Source organism: Lissotriton helveticus, chromosome 9, assembly GCF_964261635.1.
Source record: "Lissotriton helveticus chromosome 9, aLisHel1.1, whole genome shotgun sequence".
Taxonomy (NCBI): Eukaryota; Metazoa; Chordata; class Amphibia; order Caudata; family Salamandridae; genus Lissotriton; species Lissotriton helveticus.
Genome location: NC_136070.1, coordinates 804495573 through 804517757, shown reverse-complemented (window position 1 = coordinate 804517757; position 22185 = coordinate 804495573). Strand labels below are relative to the sequence as shown.

At 44.9% G+C, this 22185-nt stretch overlaps 1 protein-coding gene across 1 annotated transcript in view; it reads right to left on the bottom strand.

The window, feature by feature from the left end:
* LOC144781883 (uncharacterized) overlaps positions 1 to 22185 on the bottom strand; it is a 210169-nt gene that overhangs the window by 66148 nt on the left and 121836 nt on the right. The window contains exon 3 of the mRNA XM_078660933.1: positions 18086 to 19471. Within this exon, the coding sequence (XP_078517059.1) occupies positions 18086 to 19471 (1386 nt within the window). The remainder of the gene's footprint in view (positions 1 to 18085; positions 19472 to 22185) is intronic.

Sequence of the window (22185 nt, the reverse complement as noted above, 5' to 3'; positions counted from 1 at the left end):
AGAGCCACACACACACACACAGAGCCACACACACACACAGAGCTACACACACACAGAGCCACACACACAGAGCCCCCACACACACACCTAGCCCCCCCACACGCACAGAGCCCCGCCACACACACAGAGCCCCACCACACACACAGAGAGCCCCCACACACAGAGCCCCCCCACACACAGAGCCCCCAACACAGAGCCCCCCACACACACAGAGCCCCCCCACACACACCGAGTCCCCACACACACAGAGCCCCCCACACACACAGAGCCCCCCCACACACACAGAGCCCCCCACACACACAGAGAGCCCCACACACACACAGAGGGCCCCACACACACACACACACACACACACAGAGCCCCCCATATACAGAGAGCCACACACATACAGAGAGCCCCCCACACACAGAGAGCCCCCCACACCCACACAGAGAGCCCCCACACATACATAGAGAGCCCCCATATACAGAGAGCCCCCCACACACCCACAGAGAGCCCCCCACACACAGAGAGCCCCCCCTCACACAGAGAGCCACACACACACACACACAGAGCCCCCCCACACACAGAGCCCCCCCCACACACACAGAACCCCCCCACACACAGAGCCCCCCACACACACACAGCCCCCCACACACACAGAGCCCCCCCACACACATAGCCCCCACCACACACAGAGCCCCCCCCACACACAGAGCCCCACACACACAGAGCCCCACACACACACAGAGCCCCCCCCACACACACAGAGCCCCCCCCACACACACAGAGCCCCCCCGCACACAGAACCCCCCACACACACAGAGCCCCCACACACACACAGAGCCACCCCACACACAGAGCCCCCCACACACACAGAGCCCCCCCACACACACAGAGCCCCCCACACACACAGAGCCCCCCACACACACAGAGCCCCCCACACACACACAGAGCCCCCCCACACACACAGAGCCCCCCCACACACAGAGAGCCCCCGCACACACAGACAGCCCCCACACACACAGAGTCCCACACACACACAGAGTCCCACACACACACAGTCCCACACACACACAGCCACACACACACACACAGAACCCAACACACACACAGAGCCCAACACACACACAGAGCCCAACACACACACAGAGCCCAACACACACACACACACACACACACACACAGAGCCCCACACACACACAGAGTCCCACACACACACAGAGTCCCCCACACACACACAGAGCCACACACATACACAGAGCTCCCCCCACACACACAGAGCTCCCCCCACACACACAGAGCTCCCACACACACACACAGGGCCTCCCCCACACACACAGAGCCCCCCACACACAGAGCCCCCCCCCACACAGGGAACAGAGGCCAGGGGCATAAAAACGAGGGAACGGTGGGCATAAAAATGAGGGAACAGAGGGCAAGAAAAACAAGTGAACAGAGGGCAAGAAAAACAAGTGAACAGAGGGCAAGAAAAATCGAGAGAACAGAGGGCATAAAAACAAGAGAACAGAGGGCATAAAAACAAGAGAACAGAGGGCATAAAAACGAGGGAACAGAGGGCATAAAAACGAGGGAGCAGAGGGCATAAAAAACGAGAGAACAGAGCGCAAAAAAACGAGAGAGCAGAGGGCAACAAAAACGAGTGAACAGAGGGCAGAAAAACGAGAGAACAGAGGGCATGAAAAATGACTCAACAGAGGGCAAGAAAAACGAGAGAGCAGAGGGCAACAAAAACAAGCGAACGACGGCAAGAAAAACGAGTCAACAGTGGGCCGGAAAAACGAGAGAACAGAGGGCAAGAAAAACGAGAGAACAGAGGGCATAAAAACGAGGGAACAGAGGGCATAAAAATGAGGGAACAGAGGGCATAAAAACGAGGAAACAGATGGCAATAAAAACAAGCATTCACAATACAATAGGTCTCGCAGCATTAAAGTTTGAGTTACTGGCATTGTAAATGACAATGCTTTGCATTCATTTTTTTTTTATTTGCAATTGGTATATGAACATTGTTTGTGAATGGTTAGCTGATGTTGTGGTATCCCCGAGTGATGTGGTGGTGTCCCCGAGTGATGTGGTGGTGTTCCAGAGTGATGAGTGGTAGTGTCCCCGAGTGATGTGGTGGTGTCCCCGAGTGATGTGGTGGTGTCCCTGAGTGACGTGGTGTTATGTTATGTTATGTTATCCATTTTGTAAAGCGCGCAGCTGCCCCAGCAAAGGGGCGTCCCGGCGCTGACCACGGGAGGACACAACAACTATGTAGACCTGCCTAACAAGAAAGACAGCAAGAAGAAACCTGAGGTAGCGGAAACAGGAAGGTTTTGATAGCCTTCCTGAAAGATGGCAGAGAGTCCATGGCGCGGATATGGACGGGAAGGGAATTCCATAGTTTGGGGCCAAGGTACCGGAAAGCACGGCCGCCCGTCCTGGTGAGTCTAATTCTAGGCACCACTGCCAAATGAGACTCTGCCGTACGGAGAGGGCGGGAAGGGACATAGTGGGAGATAAAGTCGCCTAATAGGACGGGACTCGTGCACTTAAGGATTTTAAAAGAAAGACAAAGTGTTTTAAAAAGGATACATTTATCCATGGGGAGCCAGTGTAGCTTACGGATGGTACTAGAAACTGAGCAGAAGCGCGGCAAGCCCACCAGTGCTCTGACAGCAGCATTTTGAATGCGCTGCATTCTCAGTATTTCCGCCTTGTTTGCCCCTAGGAGAAGGGAGATCGAGTAGTCGAGGCGTGAGAGGATGGTAGCTTGTACAATGAGTTGGCGAACAGAGGGAGCAAAGTATTTTAAAATGGGTCTCAGACCACGCAGAGTGCCAAAGCAAGAGGCGGCTAATTGTTTAGTGTGAGCCTGAAAGGAAAGGGAGGAGTCCATCATGACACCAAGGTTCTTAACTGCATTTTTTGGGGAAGGAGTTGCTCCTAGGGCTGACGGCTACCACTGCTCAGTCCATATATTGACGTTCTTACCTACCAACAGAACCTCCGTTTTTCCGGCATTTAATTGTAGGTGATTGGCTGCCATCTAGTCGGCGACTGCCGTCATCCCGTTTTTGAATCTGGAGGCCGAGGGGGAAGAACCGTCCGCCAAGGTGACTACTAGCTGCGTGTCGTCAGCATAAGAGACTATCGTAAGGTCCCATAGCTTGGCGACCGCAGCTAGAGGCTGGACGTTTAAATTAAAGAGCAGTGGACTCAGGGACAAGCCCTGAGGCACACCCTGATCAATAGCGTGAGTCTGAGAGGAGTAAGGGGGTACTGATACTCGAAAGGATCTATTTGTCATGAATGGGCGGAGCCAGTCCAACGCTGAGCCCTCAATCCCTGCCTCCTCAAGCCTCCGGAGCAAAATCTCATGGGACACCGTGTCAAGGGCGGCGCGGAGATCGAGCAAGATCAGCGCCGCATTTTGACCTTTGTCCATGAGAGATCGCATTTGCTCGGTGGTAGCCAGAAGGGCGGTCTCTGTACTATGACCCGGTCGGAACCCATTCTGGGAGGTATCCAAGATGTTATTATCGTTCACAAACTGGGTTAGTACACTGTTGACGTGGGCTTCAGCGATTTTTGCTGCGATTTTGGTGGTGTCCCTGAGTGATGTGGTGGTGTCCCTGAGTGACGTGGTGGTATCCCTGAGGGATGTGGTGGTGTCCCTGAGTGATGCGGTGGTGTCCCTGAGTGGTGTCTCTGACTGATGTGGTGGTGTCCCTGAGTGATGTGGTGGTGTCCCTGAGTGATGTGGTGGTGTCCCCGAGTGATGTGGTGGTGTCCCTGAGTGATGTGGTGGTGTCCCCGAGTGATGTGGTGGTGTCCCCGAGTGATGTGGTGGTGTCCCCGAGTGATGTGGTGGTGTCCCTGAGTGATGTGGTTGTGTCCCTGAGTGAAGTGGTGGTGTCCCTGAGTGGCGTGGTGGTACCCCTGAATGGTGTCTGAGTGATGTGGTGGTGTCCCTGAGTGATGCGGTGGTGTTCCTGAGTGATGTGGTGTGTGAGGGTGAGGGTGTGAGGGTGAGGAGGGTGTGAGGGTGAGAGGGTTGTGAGGGTGAGGGGTGTGAGGCTGTAAGGGCGAGTGAGGGTGTGTGAGGGTGAGTGAGCGTGTGTGAGGGTGAGGGGGTGTGAGGGTGACGGGGTGAGTGTGAGGGTGAGGGGGGGAAGAGACATGCGCTATTTTAACCTAGCCAATACATCTCCGTAAAGAGTGCCCCACCCCACACTTAAATGTAAGTAACCCTTTTAGAGACCCCCCCTTTCAATTTTTTCATTCCACTCAAAATCCTCGAGTAAAGTTCACATTTCGACAACAGGTGATTAATGTATGCGTTTTTATTTAACGTGAACTTTACCCGAAGATGTCTGATAGAACCAGTTACATTACATAAGGACTTTATCAGAGTACATGAATAACATAAAAGATACAAACAGATAAACTCTAAAACCGCATACAAATGGTAGTAAGTACATAAGTCTACCTACTACAAATACAAATGGTCAAAGTTACACATAAACACACAAGTTGCAAATTTACTAAAGATGACATTTTAAGAAGACTTGAAGAGAATGAAAGAACATACCAAATAGTATTCACTGGTTGAAGTTATATGTTATGCATTAAAAAAATAAAAGTAGAACTAATCAATGTCCAAGCATATTTTCTCATAAAAAGAGAAGCGTCTCAAAAACCGACATCGTTCGTTGGGCGAAACCATCGCCCATGAATCTTCATATCGAGTTTGAGACGGAATCTTAAACAGGACCGGACCCCCGAGCTCAAATTAAAGGGATTAGGGGCGGGTGTGGTGGTGTCACCGTAAGATCTGATACTAGTTGCTGTTATAATTAGAATCTACGTAAGGAAGGTGTCTGGTAGTGGTACGGCACACATCCTTCCTTACATCTCCTTCTAACTGTTCTGGTCATCTAACAGTAACTGAGGCTCTCGTAACTTACCTTTCAAAGCCATGAACCGGCTTCGAACCATGCAAACTGTTGCATTCACTGGACTTCCCAACACAGAACTGCTTCTCTTATTTAAAAGCCGGCTTGCCTCATCTCAATTAGCTGAGGGGCGGGGCCGCTACCCCGAAAGACCAAAGTAGCGCAGAACTAGTGAGGGGTGGACAGGTACCAGTGCAGAACAGAGAGAGTACGTTGGAAAGTGGAACGGAGAGAGGCATGGAATGGTAGAGAAACAGAGAAGAGAAATAAAACAAGAGACAGGACAAATCTGGTAGCGAAAACGAAACTTACCAGCGGCTGTCTACAGAGAAGCTCACGCGCGCGACCCAATCCGAAGGCGCGCGTCGGAAGCCGCCTCCTCCATAAACAATGCTGCGCGCGCCAGAAGCCCCTACCCACCGTGCTACGTCAGAGCCTCGCGCTCCTGCCGGGCTGGTATCGGCGACCGGGGCTGGACACGTAGCCGCTCCCTCCTGCCATGATGCCGGATGACATGCCCCCAGTGATGGAAGCCCTGCTTGTGCCCGGTGAGTGGGGTTGGGAGGGTGTGTGTGTGCACGTTTGTGTGTGTATGTAAGCCCTAGGTGTGCCGGGGGGGGAAGGAAGAGGGGGGTGAGTGTGTGCGCGTGGGAATGTGTGTGCGCATGCGTGAGTGTGGCTGTGTGTGCGCGCGCGAATGAGAGAGGCGAGAGGCTGCTGAATGTTGAAGAGGAGATGTGCACGTGCGCGCCCACGAGGTGAAATCCGCCGAGGGAAAGCGCGTGCACATCCCCTGTCCAACATTCCCGCAAGCCGGCGACATAAGGTCTTTCGCTGACGCGAGACCAAACGAGTGAACAGAGGGCCGGAAAAATAGGGGAACAGAGGGCTGGAAAAACAGGGGAACAGAGGGCCGGAAAAACAGGGGAACAGAGGGCCGGAAAAACGAGGGAACAGAGGGCAAGAAAACCGAGTGAACAGAGGGCAAGAAAAACAAGAGAGCAGAGGGCAAGAAAAACGAATGAACAGAGGGCAAGAAAAACAAGGTAACGGAGGACAAGAAAAATGAGAGAGCAGAGGGCAAGAAAAACGAGTGAACAGAGGGCAAGAAAAACAAGAGAACAGAGGGCAAGAAAAACGAGAGAACAGAGGGCAGAAATTACTTGGAGAGAGGAGTGCTCCACAAGACCACGTTTCTCCGAGGCGAGGCAGAAATGACTCGGAGAAACACAGCGTCATTTTGGGATTCGGGGGCATGTTGCTCTTTCTCTCCTCTTCCCATTGGCTGGAAGGTAAAATTCTAGCCAATGGGAAGAGGGGAGAAAGAAAAGAGAAAGAAAGTTAAAAACACACCCCCGAATCCCAAAAAGACGGGGCTTGAACGGAGTGACGCCCCTCTCCTCCAATGGCTGGCCTCCGTTTAGGAAACCAGCCAATGGAGTAGAGGGGCGGGTTCAAGCCCCACTCTCTGAAACATCAGTTTTCTCCCAGCGAGAGCTGCGCAAGCGCAGCCTTCGCTAGGCGAAACCTAAAAACTAGCTCTACGGCAAGTGGAAAGAAAGTGGAGACGTAACTATCTACCTGAAGACAAATGGCCTTACCATCCTGACTGCCAAAGCGACAGACTTTTCTTGCAACTCTTTAAATCTCTTCTTCATTGATAAAATTAAAAAAATTAGGTCCAGTATTCTGGCTTGCGAAAATCTGGATTTGAGCTCTCGTTCCTCTCGAAATCAAAGCACCTTCACGCAACTCCCTATAATCTGTGAGCATACCCTTGTGGGTCTCCTTTCTAAAGTCAAATCTGGCTCCCCCACTGACTGCTGCCCTCCTAGCATTTTGTAGGAAAATGTTCATGCCCTCCCCAGTCCTGCCTTCAATCTTTTAAATGAGTTGCTGTCCCAGGGTATCTTCCCTGCTACTTTTTGAAGAAGGTGGGTGCAGATCCACTAATCTTAACCAACTATCGACCAATTTCCCTTCTTCCTTACCTAGCCACGGTCTTGGAAGCCTATGTTACGAGATGCCTCACTTATTTCTTGGAGGAATCCGAATTTCTTGACACCCACCAAGCAGGGTTCCGCCCGGCTCATTCTACCGAGGCGGTGATCTTTACAGTGTTGGACACTCTCCGTAGTGAGGTCGATGGTGGTTCCTCGCGGGCTATCGTCCTGCTTGATCTTTCCGCTGCCTTTGATGCTGTCAACCATAATCTTTTAGGGGAGGAGAACAACGCTTCTGCCAGCGCTACTGGCAGCCAAACTTGCCTCGAAATTTTCTGCATCTTAATGACAAAGGCCCTGATCAAACTAGTGAAGCCCTTAGTCAAATTATAATTGATGATGATATTATACCATGCTCCAATAGATATATGGTACTGGCGGACATACAGCATGAAGAGTCCAATGCCAATATAAACCATAATTCCAGCTGTGTAGCTATACCATTGCAAAGCCCTGAAGTTAGAAATGACCCTGACCCTAGAAGTTCTGAAGATAGTGTTGACCTAGAAACTGCTAATGACTTAGTCAAACTAGTCTCCCTATTGAGAGATGAGATTGAGGTTATGAAACATCTAATTATCAATCTAACTTCAACAGTAAAATCTATAACTGGCGGGGATTCTTGGGGTCAATCTGGGGCCACCCAAAATAAAATCAACTCTTATCCAATCAAATCCAACCAAGGAAATCTCCAAGCTTCGGAAAAACGTAGCACGACAGGTACCAAAGTGTTTGCTGCCTGTCCCATAGAAGGAGGAGATAAAAGGTTTTCGAGTTTTCCAAGTGCCACAACAACTAGGGCTCAACATCCCCCGATGAAAAGTAGATTTGAGAACCCAAATAAGAACGTAGAACAGAGAACCCAGATGAGTCCTTCTGGGGGTAGTGGTCCAGTGGGGATGGTCCAACGAATGGTAACAAAACAAGCCACTGACTCGGGAAGGGTGGGGATACCGCAAAGTAGCTCTTTTAATTTTTCTAACAAGGAGAAATTAAAAAATACTATTGAGCCTACATGGGGGGGGGGGTCCGCAACAATGGAAAATTTGCCACAAATAAAATGTATATGACTAATGTTCCAAAACAAGATAGGAGGAGTAATGGCAAAAGAGAGGGGGTCGACTCTCTAACGAACAAAGCCATACATTGGCTGCGCTACGTTAGAGGCTGTCGATCGGTCATAAGAGAAGACATTTTAAAAGCGACACGTTTGAGTTACCAAGGGGAGAGCCATGATGCCATCGAACTCACGTTGTGCTCAGAGGTATTAGCTGAGAACTTAGATCAAGCCCGCCAGCCTATTCGAGCATACAGTTGAGGAAGTTGCCCCCTTTTTCCTTTTTACATGCTTCCCCAATGACTATACAAAGAAATAGGTTTAGGACGAGTGGCTCTGGCCTGGAGAGCTTAGATTGACTACCAAAGACTGTGAAGGAAAAGGTGTATAATGTAATACTGGGGACTAGTGAAAGTGATGATAGTGATCCGGCTGCTGTCTACTTGGAGGGAGAGGGGATGGATAATGAGGACCGGGCAGTGGATTGCTCCGCAAATGGTCATGTATCTAGCGACATCATGGGAGTGGAACTTCATCTCCCAAATTTAGATCCAAGTATGAGCAACAGACCTATAAGTCTGACTGGTCTAAGTACACCCATTGGAGCAACTTCTGGGCTTTTGCAGGATTTTAGTCTGGAGGGGGGGGGGGAGTTAATCTTGTGGAATATTGCTGGGTTGTGTACTAGAATGCAATCGCCAGAATGGCTTACATTCATAAATGATTTTGATCTGTGTCTCTTTCAAGAGACCTGGGCATGTGAGCCCCAGTTCTCCCAGGGTTTTCTGAATTTTTTTGTGCCTGCTTTGAAAGGAACTAAAGGGCGCCCGAAAGGGGGGCTCACTATCTGGCTACGACAAGAACTCTTTGATAGAGTTAAAGAGCTACCTACCAAAAATAGTGATATCCAGTTGATTAGAATTCAAAGTTTCCCCTGCTACAGGCCCTACAATATCAGATCTTTAGAGATGAAAGAGAATCACCATTTAATGGCTGGACTGAATGACCAGAGAAAATTCATCTTCTCCCATAACTCTTCTTTTTGTTCACAATGTTCTCAGCAGGGGGGCCACCACAGTGCTTTAATGACCTAAATAGACTCTGCTAGGATAGAATGTGAGAATTGTAGCAAGGATGAATTTATGACTCCTGAATAAAGAGAAGGGATTTCTCCTTCCAGACTTGGTGGGTTATTACCAGGCAGTCCAGAGCAGAGTGGTAGTAGAACACCTTAAAAATAATGGTAGACGACTAACATTTCTTTAAGACTGAGCAATGTTTCCCTTTTGAATGGCGTGGGTCCAGAAAACATAGTGTGGATTGTAGTACTGTGGTTAGTGTGGGAAGACAACCCATTCAATGCAAGGCTATCTGCTGGGTTCTCTCCTCTAAGATCAATGTGGGGACCCCACTGAACACCTACAAGAGTGCTCCCTCAATTAATCAAAGATCGACAGATGTGAGCCTGGAGAAAGCTGGCCAACTATTGTGGAAATGGTAAATGATTACATTATTGTAGGCTGAATTAGATATTGGATTTTCACTTTTTATTTCTGAAAAGGGGAACACATAGGGAGCAGATAGGGACAAAACCTGAGGACCATGGCTCTCCAAGCTGCTCCACCTGTGAGGAAATGATGAACCAAAAATATGCAGGTTGCAGAGGCCTAATCTTCTGACTCTGTAGATGCTTTGCAGTGAGTGAACCCACTTCCTTTCTTAAGTACTTAAAAGAATGGGAGAGAGATATGATGTGTTTTAACAGGGTATCTTTGGATGAAAATCCGCAACGAAATGTTATAGAGGTCAGGGTGGCATTGGAGTTAGTCGGTAGTTCTTTTTCAATGGAGAGACACAGTGGGGCTGTGGATGTTCCTTCTTGGAACCAGCACAATGTCTGAATAAATGGGCAATCTGGTATCTGGAAAAGTCTCTGAGGTTAATGCCTCCTAGTGATTTTGTGAATCTGAGTTAGGGTAGTATAAATCTAGCTTTTTCATAAGACAGATTTATTTGTTAAAACTTTCAGAGAAATTCTCAGATAGGGGCATAAGGAACATTCTAGTTATAAAGCTGACATGCAGTGCAACCATCATTTTTATACTTTGAGCCCTATCTCAACACGTAAAATATATTTTGATGACTGTTGTACTACTGAATATTGAGAATTGGAATATCATGACACCTTAATATAGTGGACAAAATATAGAGGACCAAAATATTAAAAGGTAAGTGCATATAGAGGATGTATAGATTTACTATTCGTGACTCCACATCTACATACATTGAAGATATATCATCAAGGTACATATATGTGGAATTCGATATTGAAAATCTAAAAAAATACTTATCATTCGATATTCTGTTCCTCGATATATCATACATGAGATTAAAGTACCCCGATATTTCCTATTTGATATTCAGGATCCACACCTTTGAAGACCATACCTGATGGCATCCTTAATTTCCAATAGTATTATTGAATTTGCCAAATTCTGCTGTGTTTCGAAGGAGCCAAATACACAGGTATTTTATGCAGTTTTTTTCCATTTCATTCCAGACTGTCCTAGTACTGAGAAGGTACAAATGCTGTTTAGGAAAAAAAGATGCTTTATCTCGATATCTGGATATCAGATACTGCGGCATAAGAACTGATGGCAAATTCTGTTTCTGGGATCGCTTTTTCTTAGTTATCAGTATATCATCTGTATATGCTGCATCGTCTGTGAACCATATTGAAATGGTATCCTGTTTATATATTTATTCTCCCTTATGGAGGTCAGCTGCGGCTCATTCGCTGGTAGGAGCTCTCTGGTAGCTTGTGATAGGGAAATGTTTCACCTTTATTCAGGCTGTAGGTTCAGCATACGGTGCAAAAATCATAAGTATGCAATCATCACCAAGTAAGGATCTACGTAGGACTGAATGCAGCAAGGTTCAAGATACCTTATCAATGGCCTTCTCTGCGTCCAGTGCCATTGGACTGATAGGGTGGTCAACAGCTTTGCCCACATAACATGGCCAAATACTCTGATATTCTTGCTGGCTAGTCTTTCTTTTAGGAAGCATTTTTTGAAATTCATGTATCAGAATATGTAAAACTGTTTCAAGTCTTCCTGCTAAGATTTTGTAATCTACATTAGTGAAAAAAGACAGTGATTCTGTGTTTCCAATGGGTCTTTTCCCTTTTTATGGATTACAAAAATTGCGGTGTTCTAGGTCAGGCCTTTGATTTCACCTGAGCTAGCAAAATGATGGAACAAGGCATCCAGGGGATTTAACATTGAGTCTCAGCATTCCATTTGGAAATTCGCTGGAAAGCCATCTAAACATATGGTCTTGTTGGGATTTAGTGTGCATACAGCTTCAATGATTTGAGTTCTCTCTACAGGTTTATGTAGTTTTTTCCTCAGAGTACTGTATATGAGAAAGCAGTGTTAATGAAACAACGTATGCCTCACATTCCTCCGAAGAGATTGGCTTATTGGAGTAGTCCAACGAGAAGTAAACGACTCACAAAGAATAATAAGAAGCACCATGGATGGCCTGAGTATTCTTGATAAAAACAAAAACAAAATGACTAAATCAATGTACACCTCACTACAATTTGACCCAAAAATTAGGGAAGAGGAGAAACCTATATATGGGTGGAATGGGGAGAGAAATACATCTCTTTAATTATAGGCATTGAAACTCCAACGCATTTCTCATACTCATGTGGTGCCAACAAAGATTGGAAAACCTCACTTACCCACTCTAACACAACTGCTTAAAAAATAGCATCGCTGGGGCACATCACAGCCACAGCATACAAACTACTGTCAACAATCAACACACCTTAAATTGTAAGACACGGGAAAAACTGAACGACATATGAATAAAGTATAATTAATCTTTATTACAATCATCAAAGTATCCCTAAATCTGTAAACCAGTAAATCTGTTCAAGATTCCCCCTGCTCTAGCTCGAAGCAAGCTCTGGTCAATTCACTGGGCTTTCTGGACAGAGGACAGACCTCACTCCTTCCTTCCACGCACATGTGTACAAATATTTTGAGATTAACTACAAACACTAATATACAGCTGTCCCCAAACCTTCCTTCCAAAAGTCGTACTGGACGTCTTTGCCGCCAATACTGTCCTGCCCGTTTTAAAAACATGGCTATTACTAACAAACCCGTTTTTAACCCTAAGTTTCAAAATGACTGTAACAATGGAAAATATAGAATATCCGTCATACCATACATGGCAGGCTTGTTTATGCTTCACTAGGAGCGCAGACAACCTTCACTTACTCTAATATATCGAAACAAAGATCACCAATGTGGCTGTGGAATAAATTAGATCAAAATCAAGCCCCAAGGAAGAGTCAAATGTCGATTCACCCTCATCAGCTGGTCTTCCTCCAAGCTCCAATAAACCAGTTCTTTATGACGCTCAACATGACGAAATGAAACACACCCAAAAAACTTCTGTATAATTGGTATCTGACATTCCACCTTACTACTAACCCCTCCTTCTCTCTTCTATCAATTCTGTCCCCTGAAAACTCTACTTGTGCTCACTTCAGCAGGATACTAAACATATTACTGAACCTTCACGACCATATTTGCGAACACCCACTCATCTGCAGTCCGATACCTTCCGTTTAATGACCCCATGGCTGAAGGGAAGGCCACAAGTGCACAGAGGACCATCCTGAAACATCTTTAGAAATCTGTGAATAAACTACAGAGATTACTGAGGCTACGGCCAGTGGACAAGGGCCTATTACAACAGCTCCAAAATAGCAAAGCCGAGCTCAGGAAATTCAAATGGGGCATGAACAGACAAACGGAAAATGAATTTTGAGCCAAACTTTACCACGCTTCTAAAGAAAATAATAGTGCCCGATTCTGGCTAACAATAAATAAAATCTTAAAATCAGCACTTGGCGGCTTCACCTCACACATTACAGAAAACACTTGAACACTGTACTTGGAATCTCACTTTCACCAACAAACATCAGTTTTTTTGGCATCCGAGGACAATCAGCCAGCATCTCTAACCCATACGGCGACGACTGCCGTGGTCGCGGCAAAAGAAATCGATACAGCCAAGGTCAGGGAACAAATCTCTGAAGGGAGGAGAGATGGAGCACCTGGGCCAAACAGGATTCCCCAGCAATTTTTAAACAGGATCCAGAATACTGGTCAGAAATCCTTACTCCTCTCTTCAACTCAGTCAGACTGTTTGAGCATCTTCCTGCATCATGGAAGGGCTCCATCATTACACCAATTTATAAAACTGGAGACAAAACCAAACCAAATAACTATTGCCAGATCGCACTGTTAGATGTTGAGGCAAAATATTTTGCTGGAACCTTACTATCAGAGCTGCTAGAATGTGCATCAGAGCACAACATAATTCCCCCTTGTCAAACAGGTTTTTCCAGGGAGACCGGCACTACAACAAATCTTTTACCGATGTCATTACTTATCGACAAGGCGAAATTAACTAAACAAACCTTGCATTTCTGCTTTGTGGACTCTAAGTCAGCCTTTGACAACATTGGCCGTGCTAACCTGCGGAGGAAATTGGCTCTCTGGGAGATCCCTTTGCCCCTTCTGAACCTTCTGATACAACTACAATCCAATACATGGTTACAGGTTAAGCTAGGCAACGGTTCCCATCTTTCAAAGCGCATACCTACAACAAAGGGTCTAAAACAGGGTTATGTGCTTGCACCAACTCTTTTTAACCTTTATACAGCAAACATGACATCGGCACTAAATTACTGCAACTCGCATGCCCCTCGATTAGGGGAAGAAGCTACCTCGAGTATGTCATATGTGGATGACGTCGTTTTAGCAAGCCACACTCAAGTTGGCATTGGAATTCCAATAAGAAACACGGAAAAATCTAAAGACTGGTATAAGACAATGTTTAAACAGATCCACAAGCTCAACAAAGATGATGACTCGGATTCTTATCCAGCACATTATTCATATTCGGATGATGTAACACCTCAATCTTCAGTGCCACGTTCCAAAAGTGAAATGGACACCATTGATGCTGAAAAGGTTATTAAGAGATCTGTGAGTCTACCACTACCAACACAATCTTCCTCATTGAAACCAAGCCATGAAAGGAAAAAAGAACCTACAATAGGGCGTTCACTGGAGCAGCACCAAGAATTTGGAACTCTTTACCACCTGACATCAGAAGAATCCTCTCTCTCGCACGTTTCAAGAAGGAGTCCAAAACCTTCGTCATGGGTAAATTCCTCATCTAAGTACCTGCTCTCAACCACCACATTGTGCCTGATGAATCTAAGACTATCGCTCCTTCCCAGGATCACCAATATATGGGACCATTGCTCTCTTTTACTGACTCTAACTGTGACTGTAACCTTACACCTGTCTCCCCATTTTCCCTATGTTCTCAGCATCCCGGCCCCTCATCTTCATCTTGATTGTTTGATTTTGTTATCTCTGCACTTTAAACTTTTTGTTTGTCCACCACTGTATACCGTGTAAAGAGCTCTGATACCCTCACGGGTCAAGTTCGCGCTCTACAAAACACTGAAATAAAATAATAATAAAATAATACTTGACTACGCAACCACAAACTGTTTGGAAGTCAACACCAACAAAACAAACACCTTGACAATCAATGGGAAGAAATGATCTCATGCTTGGTTCTTGGGTAAAACTAAAATTGTGAACACCACATATAAATATCTAGGCATTAAAATTGATAAGGGTGGCTAATTCGTGAAACAGCTTGAGGCCATAAAAAGGAAAGGGATGATGATAGCGACAAAGTTAAGACAACTTAAAACAAGATTGACTGGACCAACCTTATCACCACTGCTACGTATGTGTTGCACAAGCAAAAACTCCACCGTCAATCACCTACGGCAGCGAAGTGCTGAGAGGCAGGGACACCTTATTGCTGGATACCACTTTGGCAAAGGCATATAGAGTTATGCTGAAGCTCCTGTCATACACCTCGCCTGCACAGATATGTCTTGAGTTAGGCCTAACAAAGCAACTTCTTGGAAGGCGAGGCTCGTACATTAAGTGCTGGCATAAAATCAAGAACTCACCAAGGAACACACTAAATTACTGGCTCTTGCAGGAATTGAGCAATATATCCATCTCACCGGCCAAAGCCTATTTGGAGTAATCGCTGGCCATTACAGGTTTAGCCGAACTATGGGAAGTTCCAACAACGCACTTGCACTTTAAGATTGTTGTAAACAAGGTTATCAAGAACCTTTCCTTTATAGAGGCTAAGCCCACCCTATCACACAGGAGCCATGCATGGATGAGTCTGTGCAGCTACAAATTATTTGGACCACAGGCATACTTCGAACTGAGGTACTCCAGGAAGTCAAAAGAATCCTTTTTAATATACAGGTTAGGAATCCTTCCTGTTATTCCACACCTTCCACAGTGGCTGGGAGAGAACTGCAGGAAACTATACAGGCTATGCGGGGAAGGAAACGAAGATATCGAACATTTAATATGCTCCTGCATTAATTTAAAAAAGGAAAGGGCAGACCTTCTAAAAAGCCACTTTAATGAACGCAGCATATGGACACGGAGACAAGAGGTGCTTGCTTGCTTCAACCCAAGTGACCCGCAGCTAAATGGGAAGTTAGTGAAGTTCTTGAAACTGGTGGCATCTAAGCAAGGCCCGCTGTAATCTTGTGTGAAACTAAATATCATAAAAACTAACATCTTTTTGATATGAAATCTAAGCACAGACTTTGATGCTTTAGAGGAAAATTGCCACACCGGGAACTTCGCCCTATTCCAACATTCTTGCACTTTTTATAACAGGTAAGAATTTTATAAGAGCATGAACCGGAAAGGGTAATTAATCAAAAATGTTTTATCAGGGTGTATTTTTGTAATGGTTTTAATTAATCATAAACAATAAAACATTTTACTTACTTACTATAACTGAACATTTGATTACTAATGTATACCAAAAAGAACAAGACCACCGGATTAACATTCAAAAGGGACATCACATGGGTGTCAATATTTTCTGTTAACCGGAGGGCTGTAATAATGTATAACAAACATCTGTTAACTTCAACCATAGATCGTATTGGTCTGTGACCTAAATATTTGTATTCATACAACAAAAAGGGAGAATACCTGTCAAACCGTATAGAGACAGAGAACCTAGAGAAAATATCTATGTGAAGTCTGAGAGCAATACAGATTCAGCCTCACCATACTGAGATGAATCCCATCAGCCCACCACACTGGCGGAGCATCGTCATTTGGGAATGGTTAACCTCTTCCACGCTCATGATGAGCTGAGCTCGTCATGAGCCACGGCGCTTCGGTGCTCATGACGAGCTCAGCTCGTCATGAGCCGTGGAACGCTCGCATGCGGGGATAATTACCCCGCTGTGCTGAGCGTTCCACGGCAGGTAATGCACCTGTGACGAGCTGAGCTCATCATGAGCACAGGAGCGCCGTGCCTCATGACGAGCTCAGCACATCATGAGCATGCGGGTGCTGTGCGCGCCCCCCTCCCCCCAGCACAGCGGGGGATTAACCCCCACAGCAAAGGGGTTAAGTGAATCTAGTGCAGTCCACCCCTAGCTCGGGGGAACTCTCCTGCACTATACTCAAAACTTGACGATCGGCCCAAGTGTGATCTCAATCAGTGGTGCTGAAAAGTTGCAGTGCAAAAGAAAAATTGTGAGAGTTAAAAATGGCTACTGGGACACACAAAATATTTTAATGAGTGCTATCCTAGTGCCAAGATTAAAAACAGAAGCTGATAGTTTGAGAAAATAAGTATCTTATAGCAATAGGACAAAGGTCAACATGTTTCAGCCTTATAGGTAACAATAACCTGGCTTTCGTCAGGACCATGAGTGGTATACGCTACTCAAAAATATTACAAAAATACTGTGAACCACAAACTTGCACCTCCAGTAAATTGGATACCTTGGCACATCCGTGCCAAACAGGTCCTGGTAGGGTGTATCGTAACAACGATTTAAAAGATTTGTTTTTGAATTAAAGTTTGTGGTTCACAGTATTTTTGTCATATTTTTGCAGTAGCGTATACCACTGGGTGGCGGCGGGGAAGGATGTCGGGCGGATCGCCACTGCCCACATGGGGTTGGCAAGCCGCCCGACATCCTAATGGGACCCCTAGTGTGGGGAACCTCGATGGAGTTTTTGGAGGTCTGGTAAACCTTTTCGCATAAATATGCTGGTGGCCCAAAGTCATGAACCAGCTAAACACTTCGATCTTTCTTTGTGCATTGAACCAGTCATAGTGGCATCCGGCCAAAGAGAGCATGAAAAGCAAGGCAGGTGGCATGATATAACATCAAAGAAGAGCACAAATATCACTAAATAAAGACTACAGAATAGAACTACTGTGAAGGGATGGCTGTACTGAGTGGACCTAGATGAATAGCAGAGAGTGGCCGATACATTTAGTCCTTCTCTTCTCCTCATTTCTGTCAAACTCTTCTGCCATTTAAACAGGATCATCATGGGATCCTCTCAGGATACCTAGTACACACAGGTAAGATACGATATCAAATATGTATGAAATTTGGGGAGATCTGTGGCTCAAAGGTGTTGCACTGCTTTATACTATATTTGTTATTTAAGTGAAAAGAACTCAAGAAAAAGACATCTAAAGAATGCAATGCCATCATTCACTGCGCCATTAAGCATTCTGACCCATTTCTTCTCGTACAGAATGTTTAACTGCTTGTCCCTGCGATCAGCAGGCGCAAATGTATAGCCAGTCCATCTTTCAAAAATGTATGGTCTAGTGGCAAAACTTTTTCTGTTCCGGTAGATCAAGTGACAATATATATATGATTGATAAACTGGAAAGCTGTTCTGGTTAACTCATGTCAAACGCTTACTCGCCATTCTTCAGATAAATGGATCAATTGGTACCCTACACATAGAGAATCACAAATCGAAATTACATACCGCACAGCTGTCTGGATCAACTACTTTTCAGGTTCAAGTCAAAGGGCCACACACGTGCATTATCTTTAAAAACATGAGGTACCTTCTTGTTTCAAACAGCCAACTCACCTGAAGAGGAACTGACAATGCATTCTGCCCCTACTGATAGTTCTTCATCGTTCCTTATGAGTATCATAGGTAGTCCCTGCAGATCACAGGCAATCACATCGTCACCTTCTTCAATGGCCACTTCAACAGAGTGGTCCTCATATTCTGAGGCATAGAGTTCCTCATTTCTTTCTATTTTGATGTGGCCCACGAGCCTTTGGTAATCCCTAAAAGATGACTCCTTGCTTTCCTTACTCTTAATTTGGTCTAAATAATGTTTTGTGACTTTAACAGATTGCTCTTCCTTTTTAATGACCACCGGGCACATAGTGTCCCCTACAATCTTGGCTGAAGGTTTCTTTGTTTCTTGACACTTGACAGTGGGTTTATGAAATTCCAAAACACAAGATTGTTCACCGTCAATATTGTTGTTCTGATCCGAATGTACCACTACCTCTTTAGATGTTTTCTTGCCTTCCATAATAACTCTATCAAGTGTGTCCTGTGGATTCTGTAGAAAAGGCTCTGCCAATTCCCGGTTCTCCACGCCTACAATACAGCCTTGTAGGCCAGAGGTAGGTTGATTCTCCCACTGTGCAATCACCACTTCCACAATAGAGTCCTCAATATCACAGGGAGTTGCTGCTGCCTGTTCTACAATATTCCCTTGGTCCGAGGGCACCAAACACTCTTTATATAAAGGCCCATTCACCGGCTTAGGCTTCCCCTTCACGGACGAGTTTTGAAGATGCCAGGCAAATAGCTCCTCCCATTGCTCTATTGTCCTTTGACCGCTGAAGCTTGGAATATATTTAAAACATGGCTCCTTTCCTTCATCAGTTTGTGGTGGATCTGGGACATTTTTGAGGGCCCTGGCACACTGCACTTCCCAACTTACTTTTACCAATTCTGTGGAGTCACGAACATCCCAAACAGATGGCGTCTGAATCTCTTCCATCTGTATGGTTTCCAAAATGTCCGTGTTATCCCCCAATCGTGTTACAGTCTCTTCTGTATTACTTCCTTGTAGTGAACAATCCTGAAAAGTCCTTGGAGGCTTCTCCCCTTCAATGCGGTCTCCATCCTGAAGTTTCCACCGAGGCAAATCTTTATTTTCTTCAGTCGTTGCTTGGCTCAGGACATTTTCACTGTCCCTAAAAATCTTGCTACAGGGTTTAGGAGTCACATTTTTGATTTTTACTGGTTCTATCGATTCCCAAGGATCAGTAAATGAAGGGGTCTCTTTTTTGCCCACCTCTATTGAGCAGCTGTAAGCTGTGTTGTCAAAGGAAGAATACGTTTCTGTTCCTTTCGTTTGGACTGTGAATGTTGAGTCTTGCAAATCCCAAACAGGGAAGTCTTTTTTTTCAACTAGCGAAATAATTTCAGACTTTAAAGGTGTCATCCCTAGGAAGAAGAAAAAATACAATTTAGCATCAGGATGGCAAGGATACCTAACATACATCACCAAATGTAAACTCACAAAGGCACATTTTCATGCCACCTCTAATGGATAAAGGCATCAAGGCTTCACAACTTGCCACCACAAGATTTCACTATTGATGCAAAATTCAACCATGCATGATTCCATAGAGTGCCACGTGTCCAGTTGCATGATGAATCTGACAGGCAGTGGTCATATCCCAATATAGACAGATTGTAAATCCCAATATTTTACACAAACAGAAGAAAGTTGGAGTAAGAAGATTACTTTGCAATAACACCACTACAAAGAAGACAAAAGTACAGAATAAAAGTAGCAGTTAAGTAATGTTTATTGTGGGGGATATGTATACTTCTTATATAGATTATTTTTTAGGCAGAAAAGTCTGAGAAAGACATTGCATTCACAACTGCAAAAAGTCAGTTCTTTATAGAGCCAGGCAGGACATATGGCTTAACTTTCGAATTCTGTTAGAATATGCTTTAGTCTCAAAGCTCTACTCAACCTTATATACAATCCCAGGGAGCTATGCATAGGTGGAGTACCCTTGAGGTGAAAAAGTCAAGCATGAATAGGTCTGAAAGGACTAGATGGTTACTTCACTCCTTAATTCATAAACACTTTACAACATTGGAAAAAAAAGAGATTCATGATATTTGACTCCAAACATTCCCACACTCGCACGGTTTGGTGCAAAGTCACTTATGCAATATCTGCTAAAAATTAAAATTGATGATTTAGCAATAATAAAGGTCAAGGATGTGGAGAACATGCTTAATTTTTTAAGCCCTTCAAGACAGCATGGAGTGAATCCTCAAAGTGCCAAGAAGCTGCAGAAAGCCTTAAAAGTAATATCAAAAGATTTGCCATTACGTTGCTGATGGCCAAGCGGAGGGTATCTATGTGTTGGGAGAGTAGACTGGCCCCTACTACCAAACAATGGCTGCAAGATTTAACCTATTGTCGGGACCAGCTGGTCTGCTATGCTGAAGAGCTGCCCGCATCTTCGAGGCCACGGGACATTTGGTCGCCCCTCACTACCTACTTACTATCTGTGCCCACTATCTAATCTCCTGTTACTTCTGACAATGGGATGAGTATACTTACCATATGCCTGTATTGCACTGTACCCCCTTGCCTCTGTCAGTTTGCCTTATTTTTCGAATGAAATACCTTTTATATGATTGTTTGTGTAGCCCTGACTTGCCCCCAATGGATGCTTCTTCTTTGTGTAATGTATAGATACTGGCTCGTATGCCATGTACTGTACTTCTTTGTGATGTTTGTTTTTTCTTGTTCAAAATGATCAATAAAAAAAAAAGTAATATCAAAAGATGTCATGTCACCTCCTTTCAACATGTGTGCATAGTTAATGGTGACTGGCAGCAGACTGGTGGGAATGGCCAGGTTCTTATATGGGTAGATGTCTCCAGTGTGAATGACAGTCTTACATGCTAGGAAGGCTGGTACAAAATTGAACAAGACTGGTACAAGAACAGAACCATGTCGGTCACCAATATATTAAATCAATCAAACAATCTCTATTTGATTTTAGATAGGATCATAAAAGGACAATCACAAGCACATCATAATTAAGATTATAAAATAGAGTTCTGCAAGCCATAGAAAGTGCGTGTCTAGTGTGCAATGACAAACGGCCTTCAAAACAGTTACAAAAATGTATACCACCTAAGAGAATATAATAAAATAGAATGCTAAAAGCACTTAACATGCCATTGATTTACGTGATCTTATGGCTACTTTTTAAAAGTTGCTAACCTTGACACATAGCTCAGCATTATCTAAAAGTTGCGCATAATAGCAAGGATACGTTGCACTGTCTGGATGCTAAATGTTTTTTAAAAAGGCTTTAAATATAAGTTAAAATACCGACTACGATATTCACATAAAAAACATAAAATGTAAGAGTGACTAAGAAGACACTTCATCAAAATGGAAAACTATTACTGTAGAAACCCGACCCAAGAGGAAAACATAATAAATGCCAAACTGACGCTGCCCTAAACCAGAAAAGCAGGGGCCTTTCCAACCGAGTTAAAGGGAGATCTAAAAACAGGACTGTGGCAGGCACTGGTTCCCCTTAGGTGAATGTTATCCTTTATAGAACTTTTGGCTCCTTTGTTCCTTAGCCTCTCAGATTGACTATACTCCAAGAATGTATGCTTTATCAGCCACTTACCTTTCTTGAAAAAGTCTCAGGAATGGTAAAGAATTCAGGAAAACATATCCTACTTCGAGAATCCTTCAAATGTCGTGTAGTTTCTAGGAATCTCCAGGACCTACGCATTTTGGATTACCTAAACTGAGGGCTTGGTGTCCAAACCAGCCCCGGAAACCCCAACAGGATGTGTCAGCCGTTAGACCAGCTAGCTCTACCGTGCCACTACCACCCCCCTGTATCCTACAGTGTTGTAGGCAGTTTCTGGCAACCACTGAACAGGACTACATGTTTCCTCAGTGATCGTGGAAAACAGTACAGTACTTTTCGCTCAGTCACTCGTGCTTAATTATTCTCAGAAAATACAAAGTATGGTGATTAGGACGTTTTCAATAAGTATTCATTGGTCCTGCATCAGTCTTGTGTAAAACATGTTTGCTGCGACAATCAGGAGACAGAAGCATAGGAAAGAAATCGCAAGTACTAATATAGTAAACA